Here is a 16,668-nt window from a genome sequence, read left to right on the forward strand (position 1 = left end):
GAAGCCTATACACATTGAAGGCATCTATTCAGGGTATTCCATGTGAATTTGAATTGGTATTAAAACCAAAACTAGTTAATCTGACATCACTTGATTTCAGCAAAATTCCAGAGAGTATGTAATGCTGTATGTTAGGTGTTTCATACTGTTAAATCTTTTCATATTGTGACCCTTTGCTTTGTGATGTTTCTTAAACTAGTTTAAAATAGCTACTTGACAGAAGGAGTGGAATCTTTTTCCAACCATAGATTCAATAGTAACAAACAAAATGACATCTGTGACTTATGAGCATGACAGTCAGCTGGTCTACCTATGATTCAAGTGCTGGTTTTATTAGAACTTTCTCTATGGTTGAAAATATGTAACTCTGTATGTGAAAAAGGATTTTCACATTCATTGTTCCTATGTGTATTTTGTTTTGGAGGATTTACACGCTGCCTACAATTCCAGTTATAGATGTACCTTAGCTTGCAAAAAGATACAGATATACATATATAGATATTAGTGTTATGTACTGCATTCTTTGACGTTTTTTATCTGCAGTTTTGTAACTAACTGGAAGGTAACTGTCCTATAGCTGACATAGAGCTGAAGATGTATTAGTTTGTTTGAATACAAGGTTGTAAATTTAAATGTACTCTGATATGAAAGGTATTTGCAAATACCTTCATGATCACTTTTCTTCCTTTGGTATTTCATAGATTAAGTTGTTCTGCATGCATCCTGCAAAACAAATAATGATGGAGAACAAATTAGAGGTTCATAAGGACAGGACACTGAAGGAAGCTGTGGAAATAGCTTACAAGGTATGCTATGCATAACAGAATAGTTTACTTGTTAGATGTCACTTTTTCTGCTGTTGTGTATATTCGTTATTAAATTTCTAATGCTGTGGGACTGTTTGGGGGCAGTTGGCTGTGGGATTTTTTTGTTGTGGATTATTTTTGGGGGGTTGGTTTGGAGTTTTGAGGGGGGTGTATTTTTTTAAGAAGTGTTCTAGTTGGCAGTGGTTTGACTGAGTTTTCTGTTAGTAGTCATGAGGTGATTTCTGATTGGATTGATATAGCCTGCCCTTCTAAAAGGCAGTACGTTTTTACGACCCTTAATTTAAAATCAGACAGTGAGAGCTGATGTTAGACTTGCCATAGCCACAGTAAGTTGAAAGAATTCTGAACACTAATATTTTTATTGCAGTTAAAATGCTGTATTAGGTATGTAAAAAGAGAATTTTTTCAGGAAACCTCCTGCATAGCTAATGCAATAACATCAGTGGGCACCAAAGCATCTGTTGATCTTTGCCTTCCAGAAACAGATCGAAGTTGAAGACATCTATTCTTGCTTACCTACTTGTAGTCTTTGTTTCTTGCTATATGTGTTGTTGGCTGGGAGAGTACCAGCAAGGCAGTTATGGATTTGGAATGTGTTAACATCTTGGGATGCATGGAAGATAGTGGATATGACTTCCTTGGTCCTCTCTAAGATGCCATCTGGTATAACGGGTGGGCAATGTATTTCTCTGAATATACTTTTGGGACCTGTCTTCATGTGCTTATATGCATACTTTTCAAACTTCACTCTTCTCTGCATTTTGATGCAGGCTTCTCTTTTGATTTTGAAAACATGTAAATATATTGCCTGCATGTGGATATAATGATGTATGAGTCTGTTTTTTCTAAAACCAAATTGAAATTTGTCAATTCAAAGGATTCCTGGATATATAGTATTGGGATATTTCTAGCTTACAAGGGAAAAACTAAACTCACAAATCATTATTAAATGTTTTGGGTGGGTTTTTTTGTGTGCACGATTTAGCTAATGGATTTAGAAGAGGCTGTTCCTTTGGATTGCTGTCGTCTTGTCAAATATGATGAGTTTCATGACTACTTGGAACGATCTTATGAAGGAGAAGAGGATACACCAATGGGTTTATTACTTGGAGGTGTCAAATCAACATACATGTTTGACTTGCTGTTGGAAACAAGAAGACCTGACCAAATTTTCCAATGCTATAAACCTGGTGGTAAGACATGTTATTACTTATAGACAAGGATAGACTAAAATTGTATATTGCATGATGGCATGAAAATAAAACTTGTAAAACATAGAACTTCATTATGATATGCGCAAGAAGAAAAACTTTGTACTAAATTTTACGAAGTCAGTACTCAGAACTACGTACTGTGCTGTGTTACCAGCTTGTTGCTAATTGAAGTAGTTCTAAGGTATACTAAAATTTGTCAAACTGTGGAACACGTTTGCCTCTTTGGCATTAAACTTGAAAATGAAATTCTGAAATTGGACTGCTTTTCAAATTCTTTACTATTTGTATGTATTTAATGTAACCCCTTAACCATCAGTACATACAATCAGTATGTGTGTTTTCTTTGCCTGTTGAATTTCCTCTTTTTTTATATATATATATGTGGTTTTGTTTTCTTTTTTCTCTTCCCTGCAGAGGTCATGGTAAAGGTTCATGTAGTTGACCTAAAGACTGAATCTGTTGCTTCTCCAATAAGCGTACGAGCTTATTTGAATCAAACAGTTTCAGAATTTAAACAGCTAATTTCAAAGGTAATTTACAGTCATTAAAGACTTCTGTTACAGAGTTTCATTCTAACTGTGAAAATGTGTCATAATTTAAATATCTAAAATGAGACCCTGCACCTTTGATAGTTTGTACTGTGTGTCATGCCCAGTAGGGTTAGGTTAGTTGTTAGTTGAGCTTGTCTGTCTGCTCACTGCAGCAGTCTGCTTCTTGCTTCCATCCAGAGTTCTACCCTGGCTTTTGCACAAGCTTAGCCACTGTCTGGCCATATTGCTTACTAGCTTACCAGATAATAAGTTTTTTGGGGAAGAAGTCAGGTTCATTTTCTTTTGGGTTAGTAACTTGAACCACCTCACTGAGTAGCCAGTCTGTGGCAGAACTAGTGAACTGTTGCCATATAACTGAACCAACATGTAACTTCCCCCATTGGCTTCAGTAATTAAAATTTAACATCCAAAGCTGTCTATGTTCTCCCTACAACCCTCCTTTTCATCCCAGCAGCCACTTGTTAAGATGCAGATTGATTTTTAGATGATCTTAAACCATAGGATGTTGCTGCTTCTATTGAATTGGAAGACGGACATTTGACTTGGTCAGTTCTGTGTCATATAGTTCAGTGGTTGGTATAACTTCATAATATTTGTTATGAAACATGATTTCAGTGATTTGAATTGTCTCATTCAGAATTAAGTGAATAGTGTGCAAAACTTCATGGTCAAGAATAAGTCTCATTTTCAGTTGGTTCATACCTTAAATAGTAAGACTGATTCCTTATATTACTGGTCATTAACAGTTTGCCGGTTCTGTGCAAAGCCAAGCCACTTCAGTCTACTGACCTTTTGGAAAAACTAACATTTGCTATGTATCAAAGGATGGAGGAAAGAAAGTGGGACTGAACAGATTTGGGAGGCTTTCCCTCACGTTGTCTTCTGTAATTTGTAATTTAATAAACCTTTTCCTTTTCCTGTGAATAATCTCAAAAAATGAAATACCTGTTCCAGTATTTGAAATTACGTATAATGTGCATGTTACCTTATTGCCAGTGTTGTCTTTCAGGCTACACACCTGCCTGCTGAAACAATGCGGGTAGTATTAGAACGTTGCTATAATGACTTGCGTCTTCTGAATGTTTCCAGCAAGACACTGAAAGCTGAAGGCTTTTTTAGAAGCAACAAGGTACATACTCTGGGTTTTAAATTGTTCACTTCATGTATTTCTAGACTTCAAAGGTAATTTAGAAAATTGACTCCATCTCAGCCAGGGCCAATACAATACTATAGGCTATATATGAAACCAAGTGTACATAACAAGGTAGGGCAGATTTGGAATCAGACATCTGGTTGATGCTCAGTTGTTCAAATGATGGTAGGTTAACAACCTTTACGATGAAGATTTTTAAAAGTCAACCCTTCTCAGGGAACAAAGGTCGGCATATTACTGTGAAACCTGCCTAATTTGTTTTCTAAACCTCCTGAACAGCTGTGCCTGCTCTCAGCATTCAAGTTCTTAAGAAACAAATGTCAAAACTAAGAGCAAGTTTTTGGGTGGGGTTTTGCCTTAATTTCAGTAATTTTTACTATGCAAATTCCTGCTAACCAAACTAATACTGTTTTTCCTAAAAGACTTCTAATAAATGTTTCCAGTAATAGTTGTGTAATGTATTCCGAAAAAGAGTAACTTCATACTTAAATAATTTAACATCTGTAGCATTGCCCTTTTTACTACAGTAGTAATAGCATGTCTTTTAGTGCATTTTGTACATCCTCTGTCTCTGAAATTTAAGCTCAAGAACACACTACCCTCAGTGAAGAAAGGTTAGTGAAGGATTTAATGGCTTGTAGCTGAGCAAAACAATGGCACTGACTTGTTACTCAGTTACTTCAAGCCCTTTCGCATTGACATTGTCGCTACAATGCAGTGGCCTTTGATAAAGGGAAAAGATAAATTTGTTCCCTTGTGTTCTAATTTGCGCCATTGCTTACCCAGGTATACATTTAAAGATTTCTTAATTAGGATGCTATACTAGAAAATAAAGAAAGACTGCCAACTGTAGTTGTGAGGCTCATTACTACCATAACTAGTGTTAGTGTACAGGTGAAGGATGCGCATGAAGTGATTATAAATACACTTCTGAACGTAAGAGTTTACTGCAGCTGGTCAGTCTGGTTACAGTTCACTCCAATCTTAACATGATTATGAAAGTTAAATCATTATTACAGACTCCTTAGTCTTTTTCTAAACCTGTATTTTAGTTTTTTTATAAAAGGTTATGTTTCTCAGTGACATAATTTCTAATGTGTGCTCAAACCTATCTGTTTGCTGTTGTTGCTATTACTTTATTTAAAAAAACACTACATGATAAAACACTGTTATTTTATGTTCAGGTATTTATTGAAAGCTCAGAGTCTTTAGATCATCATGTGGCATATACAGATTCTCATTTATGGAAACTTTTGGATCGTCATGCAAATACAATCAGACTATATGTTTCATTACCAGAGCAATCACCTGGATCTCAATTTAGACGAGCAGTTTATCTGAAGTCTAGCGGAGATTCAGGCAACCTGGATGAAGCCTGTGAAAGAGTAAAAGGACCTGTAGGTAATATGAAATCTGTAGAGGCAATTCTGGAAGAAAGCACTGAAAAGCTTAAAAGCTTGTCCCTGCAGCAGCAGCAGGAGGGGGATAATGGAGACAGCAGCAAAAGCACAGAAGCCAGTGATTTTGAAAACATTGAATCACCTTTAAATGAAATAGACTCTTCAGCATCAGCAGAAAACAGAGAACTTGAAAACCAAATTCAGATTTCTGATCCAGAAAATCTCCAGTCCGAGGAGCGGTCAGATTCAGATGTAAACAACGACAGGAGCACCAGTTCAGTGGACAGTGATATCCTCAGCTCCAGTCATAGCAGTGATACTTTATGCAATGTGGACAATGCCCCACTTCCCTTGGCTAATGGACTTGATTCTCATAGTATCACAAGTAGTAGGCGATCAAAAGCAAATCAGGGGAAAAAAGAAACCTGGGACACAGCAGAAGAAGATTCTGGAACAGATAGTGAATACGATGAAAGTGGCAAGAGCAGAGGAGAAGCACAATATATGTACTTTAAGTCAGAACCCTACACCTCAGATGAAGGTTCGGGAGAAGGGCAAAAATGTATGTATTCTTTAAGTGCCTTAAAATATTCCAGCTTTTTATTACTATTGAATTCATATGCTGTGTTAAAAAGTCTAATGACAGTATTGAAAAACTTGATTATATGTCAAATTAAAGCTAATGAAAGTGCAAAGATGGGACGTGGTGTCATGTTCAGCAAAAGTCTAGTCTGATCTTGATCTTGTAGTAAGTGATTACATATTTGAACAGTGTCTTGCTTTTTTTAAGAAAATGAAAAGCTACCTCTATGGTACATGTTTCCTTATATTGAAAGCTTTTTCTGGCGAGCAAGCTGAGCTGTCTTCCAGTGAAAGGAAAATAGTTGCATCTGATGATGATGATACACCAGTTTCAGATTATTTACTGTCATTCACAGAGCAATATTCTGTTAACATTTAGGTTAACAAACCTGAAAATTCCTAGGTATTTGACCGTAAAGAAAATTCAGATATACTTGATATTGATCTTCTAATTCAGTAAACTGTTGCTCTTCATTGACTGAAGTACAATAGGTACAATGAAGTGTATGGCTGACATGAAAAGGTCTGAACAATTTCAGTCTAAGAGCCTAAGTAGTATATTAATTGTCATAAAGATAAATCATTTAAACAATGCTCAGTACCTGCATATGTTTTATAACTAACAAAAGAATAATTAAAGGACAGCATGATATAAGAGAAATACTTTGAAAGGCAAAGGTTTTCCTTTCCAGAATCCAGAAATCCTGATGTAATAATAATAGAGTAAAATCTTTTTTGCAGATTTTTTTTTCTATTTCTGTGAACAAATATTTTCATTTTTAAAACTACAGGGAAATCTAAATGCAGCTGCTAAAGTTTTACGAAAATTACTCCTTTAGCCTGATAGGATCTTTCTTTGGGGTTAATCTTGAACTACTTTAATTTTTCCCTCTTTGGTAGGACTAGTTGGATAAAGAAATTATTTGTTTACTGTAATTTTGACACTTTCATAGTAGGCTGTATAAATGATTATCCTGAGGGGAGAGCTTTTATGTTTATTTAGTATGACAACATGAATGGATTTATAATTTAAATCTTATTTGTTCAGTTAAATATTCTGAATAGGAATTTTTTTCTTCTAATGAGTCATGACACAATATAATACTGTAGTCCAAATTGCATCTATTAAGAAACACAATTTCTAAAGATAAAGTATTCACTTTACCTTCCAGAATTTCATATTACTACAGTGGCTTTTCCTTAATTACAAAATCATTTCATGAAAAAGTCCCTTAATCTAGACTTGAGCTTGCCTTGTGATATCTTGTGACATTCCAGACCACAGAATTAAACAAAATTTTTGATCCTGAAAGCCAGCAGAAAAAAAAGGTTTAGTGGCATGTGCCTGGCCAGCCCCAACTCAGAAGCACTTCTGTCTCTCCATTGAGATTATCTGCAAACGCTCCATCTGATTCTCTCTGTTGTTTTACAGAATGGAGTACTTAATACTTTGCTCCACTATTTCACTGATTGCAAAATAGGGCAGTTTGGAACTGCTATGTCTTCCAGGAGTATCTGCCCATAAACACTTAAAATACAGCAAAGCTCTGAAAGATTGCAGTATCCTCAGATAAAATGCAAATGTGGGCATTAACTATATTTCTGACTTTGCAGTACTGTTTTACTGCAAGTGATAACTGTGAATATATGGAAACAATATAATAGAGTACTTTTTATTAGTAGCACGGTGTTTTATGCTTGTTTTATCTTTATTTTTGCTTAGGGCTGATGGTGCATGTTGATAAAAGAATTACACTGTCTGCCTTCAAGCAACATTTGGAGCCTTTTGTTGGAGTTCCATCTTCTCACTTCAAAGTCTTTAGAGTCTACGCCAGCAATCAAGAGTTTGAGAGTGTTCGACTGAATGAGACACTTTCATCTTTTTCTGATGACAATAAGGTTATTCAGAAGTTATTTTGAATCATTAAAAATATATTGGTACAATATAGACAAACTTAAGAAGATAATTTATGATTTTTTGTTAACTTGCCAGGTGAAATCATTACATTGGTCTTCGTAGCATGTTACAAAATATAGTTCTAATTTTGGTATCAGTTCTAACAGATACACCTTTTGCCTTCTAGATAACTATTAGACTTGGAAGAGCCCTTAAGAAGGGTGAATACAGAGTCAAAGTCTATCAACTTTTGGTAAATGAGCCAGAGGTAAGTTGTTGAATATTTCAGGACTGATTCATGAAAATATTAATATGTGCCTTGGCCAAGGTTTTCCCCTGAAATCTGGGAAAGAAGAAAGTCCCTCTTTTCTCTGCATTTTCCTGCAAGTTTTCCTGGATTTAGAAAGGGAGTTTGAGATTATTTCTGTTTATGCTGTTCCAAGTATACAACTGGAATGGGATCTACAGTATCTCTTACGTGTCTCTTATTTCTGCAGTGTAAATGGAGGACAAATGAAAATAATTGTTTCTTTGTTTTCCTTAAATGTATGAAGTCATGTAGAATTCTTTCCAAATCAGAAACTGTTTTTGCTCATGGTTGCAGTTCTCAGTAATACTGTACTGATATAATTTGTCACATTCATGCACTGCAGACAGTGCTTACCAGAATTGTGAACTGGATAATAGTCTTTTCTCCATAGTACAAGCCTGAAACAAAAATGCCTCTGTTGCAATAGCACAGCTCGCTTGTTACATCTTTTGGGACATGAAAAGTGTACAAGTAATTCCACTATATAGATTTCAGTCTTTAAAAGCTGACTTTGTATGCACCTTGACTTCTGATTCTGTTTTTTGACCAAACTACAGCATAAGTATTAATAATGGATAAGCGTAAGAGACCGAAGCTGAACCGATGAAGCAGATAATTAAGATAAACTTAAAAGTAACTTCCAGTCATGGGAGTTCTGGTTTGTCTGACCAATGAAAGCCAAGAAAGTGGCATCTTTATTATCATATGGCTTATTTAAAAGTTCTGTTTAGGCTGTTAATATAATGGTAGCAATTATATAGACACAAGACACTATTTCTGCAGTGGCAGACATGCAGAATGTTTGAATGACTTGTCAGAGGCTGCTGCTACACAAATTAGCTAAACATAATTTAATCAATTCACTGCCTACCTTGTTAATGAAAAGCATTCTAATGGTCATTTTGCTAGTTGGATGGGACTGGTCACAAAACATGAACAGGAGGCAAATCTGCTTTCTTTTGTTAAAAAAAAGTCTTTAATAATTTTCTGTTTGTGTTCACAGCCATGCAAGTTTCTTCTAGATGCGGTTTTTGCTAAAGGAATGACTGTCCGACAGTCAAAAGAGGAGCTGCTTCCTCAGCTTCGAGAACAATGTGGCCTAGACTTGACAATTGACAGGTAAAGAGACTGCAATACATTGAAGTTACCTGATCAGATGGTATTTTAAAATGTGGGTTTTGTTTTTTTCTCTTGTGGAGAAAGGAAGTGGTGAAAGGAGCAGAAATAAGTTACTGTGGTCTTTGAATCAGATTGTGAATACAAACATAAATTTAGAATTTAGCGCAATTCTTGGCTTTCATCTCATGTAGAATGATACAGGGAATAGTATTTATGTAGAAGTGTGCAACATGTCTACAGGTTTAGATCTGAGAAGTCTTATTCTCCCTTATTATGTAAGGGTGACTTCCTTCAGAAAGGAGAGCATTGAGTAAATCAGTTCACAAAAAAGCCACCTTCTGTCTAGATGCAGGCCCGGTGTAGATCACTGCAGCAAACTGCCTCAGGCATTATCATAGGGTTCAGGAGGCCTGCAGATTCCTATAGACAAATTTGTCTTTAAAGTCAACATAGCTGTTCGGTCATTTAGTAGTTTTCAGCAAAGTGTGAAAAACCACTCATCTTTTGTAGTGAAGTGCTAATACTGCTGTGGTACTGTCTTCCCTTTACCCATAATCTGTTAGCTGAACTCTTTGGGGCCTTGGTTCAACATACTCTCTGCTGTTGTTTCCAAGTGATGTGGTATTTACTGTGGAATAGCTGACACTGTATTCACTGGAATTAAGAGAAACTTGTAAGATGTGGTAAGCAAGCTGGTGGGGCCTTGATGTATGCCTAAAATCAGGCTGGAGCAAAACATTGGAAGACAAACATTGGCCCTTTCCTGTTGAGAAAAGGAGTAGAAACCTACATCTGGACCGGGTTTTTATCCTTTCCTCACCATGACTAGGCCAAAGAATTTTGACTGCTGTGCCCCCTAGTTATGTTCTCTAGTGCCGTATAACTATGGCGCACAGCACAAAATTTATGCCTGCTTTTGTGTGTGGGAAAACCATTACAGTTAAAGTTTTGTACTCATGTTTAATCTCATTTTAGTTCTTTATACCCTTATCTCCGTATCTAAATCAAACCTCATGCTTTTGTATTGTGACTGGATTGATGCAGTAGAACTAAGACACCAATCTTCTTTTAAGCCTCCACCTCTCCCCTTCTTCCCCACTTCCCCCTCAAAAAAAAAAAAAAAAGAAAAAAGGAGCAGCAAAACTGTCTGAAGTGCTTGGGAATACTCTGTTTTCCTATCCTAAATAGGAAACTGTTTTCTTCCTCTAAATCCCTACACATTTCTTTCAATGAACAAGAACAATACAGGCTTGTTTTCCTTATGATTATGAATAATTCAGCACTAAGAGCCAGTAGTGATACCTTGCTGTCAGGACTATCTCAGAATGTTAAACTCATTCCTCATAAACCTGACTAAACCTCATATTAGTTATATTTCAGTTTTGTTAGAAAATACTCAGTTTTGAATTTTGGCAGTGGTTAAGTGTTTATGAGCAGATAAAAACCTCAGTTTTCTTCGTGATGTATTTACAGGTTTCGCCTACGAAAGAAAACCTGGAAGAACCCAGGCACTGTGTTTCTAGATTATCATATCTATGAAGAAGATATCAATATTTCAAGCAATTGGGAGGTTTTCTTAGAAATACTTGAAGGTAATGATACAGTTTAAAGAGAAACTAAAGATAATGTTAGAGATTTTTTTTCTTTAGAGAACACTGGAAAACGGATCTTCCCTTTTTCCTTTTTTATAGACTATTACTGACATTTTAATAGCATTTTATTAGGAAAAATAGAAGCAAACAATTAAAAACAAATGCTCTGCATGAAGGCAAGGGGTGTCAGATTGTGCAAGTGTAGATTTTCTGTGGCTGTGATGAGCAAAAGGTCTAGTAGCAGCATTGGTTTGTAGGTTTATTGGAAGCTTTTTGACATACTGAGTACTGTAGGCGTGTTTTTGCATGGGTATGTTTTCATTGTACATAAAAACTGTAGGAATACCTGTAAATTATGCTTTTATTTGTGTTTTGGACTAGTATTGGTGATGTTTGTACTTAGCTGAAATATATGTGTGTGTGTATACATAATACATATATAATTTATTTTTAAAGTCACCACAGCTGTTCAGTCATTTTGTAGTTTTCAGACAAAGGTTGAAAAACATCTTTTGTCATGAAGTGCTAAATTTTTGAAAAGACCTTTTTCATCAGAACAAATTTGGAATCATGTTACAGAGCAGATTTGTTTCTTAAATTCTGCTTAAATATCATTCTGCTTAAATATCATTAAAACTATGGCATTTCTTAAGTTATTCTTTGAATATGCCCTTAAAAGCATAATTTAAGGGGGAAAAAAGTAAGCCATGCTGCTTTTCCTCTAGATTAACAGATACTGCTGTTAATGGTTAGAAGAAGAATGTGAATTCTATTCATTCAGGAACTTTCTTCACAAGCATAACTGGCTTAAGTCTCTTTTAGCTGTTACTCCAGTATTTTGGCAGCTGTTTTCAATCCTGGTATTTTTAATTTTCAACAAAATTGTGCTAATGCAAGTATCAGAATTTGAAATGAACATGAGAGGTTCAGGAGGCCTGTGGATTCCTATAGGCATATGTATCAGCTCACGCTTCAGTTAAAACTGTACAGTTTTAAATATATTTGCATTAGTTTTAGAGTCATTGCTGTACTGTTTCTGTAGTGAGTAGGTCTTGGAGGTACTACTTTTTAGACCACTGCAGCCCACCTAGTTCACAGACGTGCCCTATTATAGACTACCAGGCTTCCAAGTATCCTGTAATATTTTGTATAACTGTCTAGTTCTGCCCAAAATGGTGCTACTTTAATCCAGTTGTAGAAGATGCAGCTAGATACCACTATATTCTGTGAAAATTAAGTTGTATATACCTGCTGCTACCACAGAGGTTGTTGGAAGAGTGTAAAGTCAACCTTTTTTAAAAGTCAGGATTTGTAAGGCCTACCACCACCATTGCTTTCATCTTGTTCTTCAGCTAAGCACTGAAGACATTAGGCAGGTAAATAATGCAATTTAGAATAATTTACAGTTAAGTTTCTTAGCATAGTAGCTTTACATCACACTGTTGCAGTCATATTTAAATTAGTTATTCTCTGCCTCTGAATAGAATTTGTGTAATTGCTTCAGACTTGAAAATAAATCCCAGGAAGCCTTAGGTGGTTGTATCTTCATTTTGGACAATAGGGTAGTATTGAAAGGTGGCACAAATGTAGTCAGAGGCAAGGACTGTAGAAGGTATTCAGGGAGAAGCTTAAACAGTGGTGGTGGTTTCATGCAAAACAAGCGTGTAATAGTAGACATAAATGTTTAAGCCACAAGTTCTTCATACTAAATTACAAAATTATAGACTGATTTAAAATAAAATGAGCCCTTTGATATCACTTCTGCTTATCTGATTGTAACAGTATTACCCTGTCAGCCAGAGAAAGCTCTGTTACCTGAAACTGATACATAAAAAGGTGGGAGGCAGTACATATTAAAATTCTTCAAGGCTGTAGGTGTAAAGCAGGCTTTAAGTGTGTAGTTAGTGTGTGAAATATAGAAGTCGAAGGTGGAAAGCTTATTTTGGTAAAGGAAGTGAAGCACATGGATAAATACCAGGTTGCTGAGGAATGTCTCATGCAAATGCAAGATCTGGAGGTCAGCCTCTGGTTAGGTGGATAGATATTGTACCTATAACTGAGCTGGGAGTGATGGAAAAATGTGCCCTAAAGAAGAATAAATGGTGTGGCTTCTAAGAGATGCTGCCTATGAAAAAATTCCTTGAAAGGAGTTGATAACAAAGAAGTTCAACTAAATCCTAGCCCATGACCCCCTCCCTTTTTTTTGGTGGACTACTTGCAGCACACTTAATAGGTTACTTAGTTTGTCTATGTATGTGTAGTGCAGTCTTCCATATTTGAGTATGCTTATGCTATGGAAAAGCCCTTATTTGAAATAGGATGTTTTGTGATGTTAATGTAATACATTTCTCTTTCTTTCCTAGGAGTAGAAAAGATGAAATCCATGTCACAGCTTGCTGTTTTATCGAGACGATGGAGGCCATCAGAGATGAAATTAGATTCTTTCCAGGAGGTAGTACTAGAAAGCAGCAGCGTTGAAGAATTAAAAGAGAAGGTAAAATGTGTAACGTGATACAAGTTTCTTGTGGTATCTAAGAGCCTTATTGATGTCCTCTGTTGGGAAGCCCAGAGATGTCATAGCTGCAAAAATCTTATTGCATTGTGACTATTTTTTTTCCTCAGGATCTGAGAACCTGTCCTGTCCTATTAAAGCCGTACAAATTACCAGCTTTACTTCATAGTCTCATAGAATGGTCTGGTATCAAAGTATTTAGGTGAATGTATGGGGAAAAAAAAAGTCGTATCTTGAAGTTTTAAGAAGCATAATATTACCTGTGTCCCTTTCCTTAAAAAACGCACGTGAGAGAAAAGCTAAACTATTGTTGCGTTCTTTTTTCGAGCCAGTATTTTGGTATTCCAAAATACCAAGCCTTTCAGCCTCTTCATATTTGAATTTGAGAGCAGTTGCTCAGGGACAGTGTAACTGCACCAAGTAGATTGAACTATGTTTTGATTAGAAGGAAATATGGCTTTGGTATGTTTTTTTTCTTTAAGGCCAGAACCCTCTAACAGGGTACTTTCCTGGCAGAAATCTAGAGCGGAAGTGTGTCTTGTATTGAGGCTATTTTATTAATCCAGTATATCCAGTTTCCACTCTTAGGGAAATTATTATTTATATGTGGCAGTATCCAGATGTAAGAAGGCCACCCTGGATGTTGAGGCCAGCAAAAATCATAGTATCCATAAAGTCTGCCAAAGTCTTACCCTACTAAAACACTCAGCATTTGTGAGTTAGGCGTTAGTTTGTAGGCTGGGGAGAGGAACATTGTTCAGCTACCACAGAATGCAACAGCCTGGGATTTGTGTATGTACACAGACTAAGCCACAGACTGGTTTCTTGTGTTCTTCAGGTAGAGATGAAGTTATGACTAGAGGTTCTTGCATGCAGTCTTCAGGATTTCCTCTTCACTTCTATCTGAAGGAGTTGGCTGCTCTTGTCTCTTGTTTTAAGAACTGATGTGCAGGGAGCAATTTTAGCAGCATTCTCCCTGAGAGGCCTTAATCTTTTTGCTCCCACCAGTAATAGAGAAACCTGAATTTGACACATCTGTAGTAACAAATTTTATTAGCAGAGTGTAGGGCTAATACATTTCAGAATTTGTCTGGCTTTTGTCAGGATTGTTTATTTATCCTAGTTTCCTAAGGAAATGAGAGTTAGAAAGTTACACTGGCTGTTAGTCTTTTCTCACCATCAGTTTAATTTGAACACGACTGCTTTAACAGCAGATTTGAAAGAGGTGAGAATCTTAGAGAGGAAATCTCTCCAAGTGTTGGGAAAATAAGCTGCCAGAGATAAACACAAATCAAAGTTGGTGCCTGCATTGCCATGGAGAGGAGACTGCAGCCGCACTTGAGTTAAGAGTGAGGCAGTGATGAGCCTGTGTGCACTGTGAGAGCGCTCAGCGGAGGGAGGGCTGCACCGAGGCCCTGTACCCGGTGCCAGGGCTGGGCAGCGCCCATGGGGGACGGGATGGGGGACAAACTCTGTGCACTGGGGGGCAGGGGCACTGCAAGGGGAAGGAGCAGCCAGTGGTGCTTGCTGGGGAATTGCAGGGTGGTTACGGTAGGAAGTGCAGGAGTGTGGAGATGGCGTTTAGTTGTGCGTGTTTTATGGCTTTGCCTGCTCCCAGGTTGACTGGGGAATAGCTTTTGTTTTGTACAGGGAAACTGCCAAGGGCTAACTGATGGACCTGAAGGCTTAATGTGAAGCAGCTGGTCTCTTTGTATCTTGGAACTTGAATGTTCTTAATCGTTTCTATTGGTTTTTTTTCTGTCACCCCTCACTGTTAAGAGAAGTGTGATGAAATGCTATCATGGCAGGTGTCACTTGCGAGATGCTAGTAACCTCGAAATATAAAAAGTTTCTACCTTGTCACTGTAATTTTGTACTAATACTTTGGATCATTGGAGGACTTCCAAATAATTTTAATTGACTTTTAGATTTGGCAAGTTTATTGACTTTATATAGACACAGCGTAACGTTGTTGTGGACTGGTATTAAATCCACCATTTTTCTTCACTTGACAGCTGAGTGAAATAAGTGGAATACCCTTAGAAAACATAGAATTTGCAAAGGTAAGTAAGGTTTTGTCTATTTTTACTTTTCAATAGTACGGATGTGTGAGTTTTATTTTATTCACAAAGTAACTGCTTTTTCTCAGGGTAGAGGAACGTTTCCATGCGACATTTCCATACTAGAGATTCACCAAGACTTGGACTGGAATCCTAAAGTATCTACATTGAATGTCTGGCCTTTGTACATTTGTGATGATGGTGCAGTAATATTTTATAGGTATGTATATTATTACAGTATAATAAACCATGCAAAAAATCTGTGTATAAGATTTGGGGGGTGATGTAATCAAGTGAAGCATAAAAATACTCTTCTGTTGTCTTAAAGAGGGTTTAAAATATTGAGATGGAATGTTTGTGCTCCTCAGTCTCCTAAAAACCTGAGTATTAATTATGTTAATTGTTTAAGAAAACAAGCATTTCATCCTTTTACTCAATCCTCCCTCTCAAAAACCTGAAAGTAATACTGAATGCAACACTAGTTGCTATGCTTGAGTGTGTATCTGGATTTCATCTCTTCAAATAGAACCATTATTCCTTGTGGAGTCAGAGTCTTGCCATAGGTTTTAGAGAGCAGGGATTTTACTTCCTGAGTTTATTTCTTTGAGAAATTAGTATGGCTTGTTTGGAAAAAAGGATGTTATGACAAAAAATTTTGTTAACATGAAAAATGTTCATCATCTGGCGGCAGCAGCCGCAAGGTATTTGAGGACGAAGAGCTTGAATATTGTAATTTCTGCTAAACTGGGTGGGTGGGGCAACCTCATGAACACATTGCTCCTACAGTATTTTTCATAATTACATGTGAGTTTGGGGGAAACAGCTGGTTGATAATGTGCTGGCTGTGAAGAAAATGATTTGGGAGAGCAGCTGGTAGTTTCTAGGTGGGTTTTTTTTCTAGTTTTCCAGCTGGCAGCACCGTGACCGAATAAAGTGCAGAGTTGTAGTTGTCTCTGAAGAATAGGAGTTACCAGGTAGATGGAGGAGTATGGGCTTGTTTCTTGCTGCTTTCCCTGGGTCTGCTGTCAGTTAGGATACTGAAAGTCTCTGTTAGAAATGCAGGTTTAGACAGATTGTTAGTTTCTGGAGAAGAAGAAAATCATCTGTAAGGAGTATTATGCTTAGTTGTGCTTTTTACCAAGTTGCTCCAAGTGAAAAAAATTACAGAAATCTAATTATGGTTATTGTATTAATCTGAATTTTAATACCTTTTAGGGATAAAACTGAAGAATTAATGGAATTAACAGATGAGCAGAGAAATGAACTGATGAAAAAGGAAAGCAGCAGACTCCAGAAAACTGGACACCGGGTAACCTACTCTCCTCGTAAAGAAAAAGCACTAAAAATTTATCTGGATGGAGCACCAAATAAAGATTTGACGCAAGACTGATACTTGCTATAGCATTTTCCCTGGGGAATTTTTTTGTTTAAAATAAAAAGGTTCACTACTA

At 36.7% G+C, this 16,668-nt stretch overlaps 1 protein-coding gene across 4 annotated transcripts in view; it reads left to right on the top strand.

The window, feature by feature from the left end:
• Window positions 1-16,668, top strand: part of USP47 (ubiquitin specific peptidase 47) — a 54,145-nt gene extending 37,477 nt beyond the window's left edge. For all 4 annotated transcript variants that reach the window (XM_074884905.1, XM_074884904.1, XM_074884903.1 and 1 more), the window contains 13 exons: window positions 702-806; window positions 1,813-2,020; window positions 2,456-2,571; window positions 3,602-3,721; window positions 4,930-5,707; window positions 7,451-7,626; window positions 7,812-7,892; window positions 8,938-9,053; window positions 10,527-10,645; window positions 13,009-13,139; window positions 15,173-15,220; window positions 15,307-15,437; window positions 16,433-16,668. In XM_074884905.1, the coding sequence (XP_074741006.1) occupies window positions 702-806; window positions 1,813-2,020; window positions 2,456-2,571; window positions 3,602-3,721; window positions 4,930-5,707; window positions 7,451-7,626; window positions 7,812-7,892; window positions 8,938-9,053; window positions 10,527-10,645; window positions 13,009-13,139; window positions 15,173-15,220; window positions 15,307-15,437; window positions 16,433-16,607 (2,304 nt within the window). In that variant the 3' untranslated portion in view covers window positions 16,608-16,668. The remainder of the gene's footprint in view (window positions 1-701; window positions 807-1,812; window positions 2,021-2,455; window positions 2,572-3,601; window positions 3,722-4,929; window positions 5,708-7,450; window positions 7,627-7,811; window positions 7,893-8,937; window positions 9,054-10,526; window positions 10,646-13,008; window positions 13,140-15,172; window positions 15,221-15,306; window positions 15,438-16,432) is intronic.

The sequence above is a fragment of the Strix uralensis genome, chromosome 15 (genome assembly GCF_047716275.1).
Source record: "Strix uralensis isolate ZFMK-TIS-50842 chromosome 15, bStrUra1, whole genome shotgun sequence".
NCBI classification, from domain to species: domain Eukaryota; kingdom Metazoa; phylum Chordata; class Aves; order Strigiformes; family Strigidae; genus Strix; species Strix uralensis.